The 4,999-nt window shown below is 32.2% G+C and overlaps 1 protein-coding gene across 1 annotated transcript in view; it reads right to left on the bottom strand.

The window, feature by feature from the left end:
- Nucleotides 1-2,521: 2,521 nt before the first annotated feature.
- Nucleotides 2,522-4,999, bottom strand: part of LOC132699855 (odorant receptor Or2-like) — a 4,227-nt gene continuing 1,749 nt past the window's right edge. The window contains exons 3-6 of the mRNA XM_060666793.1: nucleotides 3,532-3,912; nucleotides 3,338-3,437; nucleotides 3,170-3,271; nucleotides 2,522-3,032 (exon numbers count right to left, since the gene is read on the bottom strand). Coding sequence (XP_060522776.1) covers nucleotides 2,865-3,032; nucleotides 3,170-3,271; nucleotides 3,338-3,437; nucleotides 3,532-3,912 — 751 coding nt within the window. The 3' untranslated portion in view covers nucleotides 2,522-2,864. The remainder of the gene's footprint in view (nucleotides 3,033-3,169; nucleotides 3,272-3,337; nucleotides 3,438-3,531; nucleotides 3,913-4,999) is intronic.

The raw sequence follows: 4,999 nt of genomic DNA, 5'->3' as shown, positions 1-4,999 counted from the left end.
GAAGAAGCCAACAAGAGAGTTTCTTTGAAAAAGTTAAAAACTTAATTTTTTGAGTTGCTGGAATTTACGTTTGAGATTACTACACTCCATTTCTAAATGATGTTGAGTAAGAAAACATGGTTATACATTCAAAAGGAACACAGAGCTACTTGTTGTCGTTTCGGTACCCACTCATGTGAGTGAGTGAGTCTCAAGACCAAAATTGGTCTCTCAAATTCAGTCGCGCGTGAATCTAAACGCTGGTAATTCTAACAAGACACTGTCATCTGAGAAGGCAGGTACGTCATGGTGTGGGGGCGACGATATTTGGGCAGTTCTGAGAGGAAACACTGATTCATCTCCTAACTAGTTTCGCACCACTATACAGCAGCCGGTTAAGAGTACTAGGAGCTCAATTTATGAAAGAAATATTGTGCTTCCTCGAGGGTGCAGAAGCTAAACTATTTTTAAACCTATCTTCGTTTGAATTTTTTCAAATACATACTTACTTAATTTCAATACTGTGACTTTGATCGATCGTCTGTCACTCAGAATGTGAGCTTTTCCGTGAACAAGTCGGAAAAATATTCACAGAATTGTTACAATACTTTTAAATTTCTATGAGTTTATTTTCGAGAACATTTTATACAACAGTGCATGTATGGGTCTCATTTTTTCTATTATTCATGCTTGAAGCGTTTTAAGACTCTCGGTATTACTGGGCAAATTTGTGTATAAAAACCGATCTAGTAAAAATAATATAAAGTGGTTTAAATTCTTGTGACTTTGGAGAAAATTTTTAAAAATAAAATGCTTGTTTACCTACAAAACCGAGTGAGCGCAGAGTGACATTCCAATATATTATAATTTCTTCTTCTGTTCTATTAATGAAAACGAATATGTCTCGAACCCTCTTCTTCTCGACGAGTCCTGCTTTAGCCATGACTACGAAGGACACAAATGTCGAGAAAACCTTTAGGGGCGAATTATCCACGTCGAAGGCCAGAATAAAGAATTTGCTGCACAGGAATAACAAGAAACACGGAACATACGCCTGAATGAACACACTGTAGTAAATGTATAGTCTTTTGATGATGAGGTTTCGAGTAATCGGAAGCCGCCATATTCCCGCCAATATCATGCTGTTTTTGGAAAATTTTAGAATCTCTAGTCTGCTGTAGTCTTCGGGCGTTGCTGATTTTTATCAACCTTAAAACAAAAGCAGAGCATATTTGTATACAGCTCAATGTAAGTTGTGCTATAGCGGTAGTCGCTATCCAAAAATAAGAAAAAAATTAGAAAATTGATAATTTTCATTTTAATTTGGATGAAACACGTCTTACCACCGCTTGTCCTCGACGTGCATTAGTCAAATACAATGTTACAATCGTTTGAGTTAATACCACTAATTTTTACTAAATAATATGCCTGGAATACTTTAAATTTATTTAATTAGGTTATTATATATTAATACGTCAATTGTCGACTTAATAATCGCCCTATTACTTGCAGACGTTGCGAAAGTTTGAATATTTTACAAGAGAAATGATTGGAGCGTTTTTAATAACTTAATCGGTCTATAACGTGAGATCAATTTAGCAATATCGAAGAATTTCTAAAGCTGCGAAAAAAGTTTGGTGTAGGTATAGGCAACCTTGACCCTGAGCAATTAATTTCAGTCCGCCAGAGGGCGCTATCCTCTCGGTTGGGATTTATTTAAGTATAAATTTTAAAAGAACTAAATTTGCATAGAGTTAATAAATTTAATAAACAAGCATTCGATTCAGAGTTGGGAGACGTTTTGTTTTGGACCACTATTTGATCACGGACGTGTTTGCAATGTTGTAATGTTCTGTTCTCCGGCTAAAAAGTTCCTCGAATGTGGTGAAATGATTTCCTCAATTAGCAAGCGGTGGTTTTCCACTGAATGAGTGAAAAATACATATTTACAGGTCGGCAAGTCTGAATGTTGGTATAAGAGAAAAGGGATTTTAAATGTCCCTTCTGAAAAATATGTAAATATGTAATGTTCGCTTCAAATCTGCCTCCTTAGGCATGTTTTGAGTGGAACTCAATGGTAAAAACTTCGGTTTCATATTTTGTATTCAAGCTATGTCCAAAAATTCGAACTGAATTGATATCGACGTGATTCTTGTTTTCCACAAAAAGGAAAAGTCATCTAGAAATATCTTGGAGAGGTAGTTTAATGACCTAGTGACTGAAGAAGTTTATGTTGCATATTATACTTTTCTTATACTAAACAAACCAATAGTTTTGTAGCACATTTTTGCAAAACACCACCAATATGTTAGGGATTTTTTTGCACTTCTTATTTTGGGGTTGTTTTACTTTTTTCCTTATTTGACGCGTGCGCACAGAAATAACCTTTTCCCTTGTTAATCCATAAAGGTCAACGCCAACTACGATGAAATAAGGCTTCCGTTAAAAAAATTTAAAGAGTAGGAGTGAGATTTGCTTATATTTAATTGTAATTGATTTGTCAGCTTTTAAATATTGATACAATGATACCAATTGCAAAGAATTCATTCTATGGTCATTATATATTTGAGTCAGTGGTTTGACGGTAAATTTTCGCTGCGATTCGCGACAGTGTTTAATGAAGCTGAAGTTTTTAAGTGACACTTTTCGTGTGTGAAACAACCACTTGAACAGTGGGTATTTTAGAGTTAGGGAGCAGAAAAATAAAATTAAACGCTCTGCACTATTTAATGCACCTAAAAGCGACATAATTGTTTTCATCATAATACCAATTGCCACTCAATTTGATTATTCGTAGTTGTTCATCATTAATGTAACATAGGAGTACGAAGCTTTCATAATCTAAAAAAGGAATACCGTAGGCTGGACATAAAACTTAAGGATTATTATGCACTTTCCGTCAAAGCGGATTGGGTTGTCATAACGTCGAAAGGTCCTATAGTCAAAGCAAGAGGTCGCTGCGCTCGCATCATCATAATAATCATAGTTTTTTTAGCTGCATGGTTTTGCTCGTACCACGGACTCTCATAAATAGCATCCGCTAATGCTAGACTCTAAAATAGAATGCAGCGTCATTTCAGTCGAAATATGAGAGTTAGTTAAAATAATTGCTGTATGAATATCGTCTCAGTCAACGAATCCTCAATGGGAATCATCAAATTTCTGTGGAGTTAAAAAAGAATTCCAGCACCTGCATCTTAACTTCGTTGGCGCTCCATCCCAGAATAAACGTCTGTACCACCAAAAGTCCAAAATAAAATAATACCGACGCTATAAGTATGTTATGTTCAGCCTGAAAGGATAATGCGTTTAACAAAATTCATTACAAAATTATGTCGATTATTTTGCAAATCCTTACTGCAAGAAATTGAAAGGACACCATGGCCATGTTTAACGAGTTCAGAAGATATTCCAACATCATTATATATTTCATCGATTCGTTTAAGTTGTTAACAAATCTAAAACAATAAATTAGATCATCTTTTATAACAATAATAAACCTTAACAATCCACACGGTCGGTTGCGTAATATTTTGAACTCTTTTCGCTTACTCGATAACTCGTTGGTGCTCCAGTATCAGTTCCCTAAGAGTAACCGAGATGTTTACGGTAAATCCGATCATCTTTTTAAACCTTATCTGCAGCATTCTCAACAACGATGAAGCAAATATAATGCAAGAGATGAAAATCACTTGCGTGGAAACTACTAAGAAACCAGCCACCAGTATCGAGAAATCGTTGAACCATACGAACAAAGTTCCGTATTTCTCTTCGTCCAATGTCATATAATACAGTTCGTACGGAAACGGTTTAGGAATTGTCGTGTTATACTTCTTATTGTACTGGCTAATTTCGTGTCTCTGTACTATATTGGCAAAAATCATTGCGACGCCGATTCCAAACGTAAAGAAAAATGTTGCCCAATTCGATTTCCTACAAAATTAACATCCAAAATTTTGGAAATTGTAGCACTTTATGTTTGGAATTATTATTATCATTATCTGAGAAGGCTGGCAGACTTGAACGGATTGTGGCGGTATTGCCGTATTCTAAACTGAAGCCTTGCGTTAAAATTGTCTATATTGTCTGACCAAAATTGGGCTCTCTGTCTCAGTCGTGTACGAATAGGATGCTGATAACAATTCTGATAGGACACTGTCATCTAATGCTAGGAATACTAGGAGCTGAGTATATTGAGATCGATAAACTATCCAAGCTCCACATGAAAAATGCACTGTACTTTCCTGACGTTACAAAGCTCTTCTAAGGGAAGAAGTGAAAACATGCGGGCATAATGGATCGAAATTTCTGAAGGCAGAGCTCTGGCCAACAAGTACAAGGACGTACAGCGGATAGAATTAGAACAGCTTTCCATATATATATATATATATATATATATATATATATATATATATATATATATATATATATATATATATATATATATATATATATATATATATATATATATATATATATATATATATATATATATATATATATATATATATATATATATATATATATATATATATATATATATATATATATATATATATATATATATATATATATATATATATATATATATATATATATATATAGATATATATATATATATATATATATATATATATATATATATATATATATATCTATATATATATATATATATATATATATATATATATATATATATATATATATATATATATATATATATATATATATATATATCTATATATCTATATATATATATATATATATATATATATATATATATATATATATATATATATATATATATATATATATATATATATATATATATATTCGAAGCGTTCTCGGAGCGCGAGCATTGAAGATGCCAAGTGAGATTTGGCGAAACGTCTGCAGGATTCCAGTCGGAGTTCAAGCCATATATATATAGATATATATATATATATATATATATATATATATATATATATATATATATATATATATATATATATATATATATATATATATATATATATAT

The sequence above is a fragment of the Cylas formicarius genome, unplaced genomic scaffold (assembly GCF_029955315.1).
Source record: "Cylas formicarius isolate icCylForm1 unplaced genomic scaffold, icCylForm1.1 PGA_scaffold_3__17_contigs__length_32017465, whole genome shotgun sequence".
Taxonomy (NCBI): domain Eukaryota; kingdom Metazoa; phylum Arthropoda; class Insecta; order Coleoptera; family Brentidae; genus Cylas; species Cylas formicarius.
Note: the sequence above shows the minus strand (reverse complement) of the source record. Positions and strands in the feature narration are given on the sequence as shown.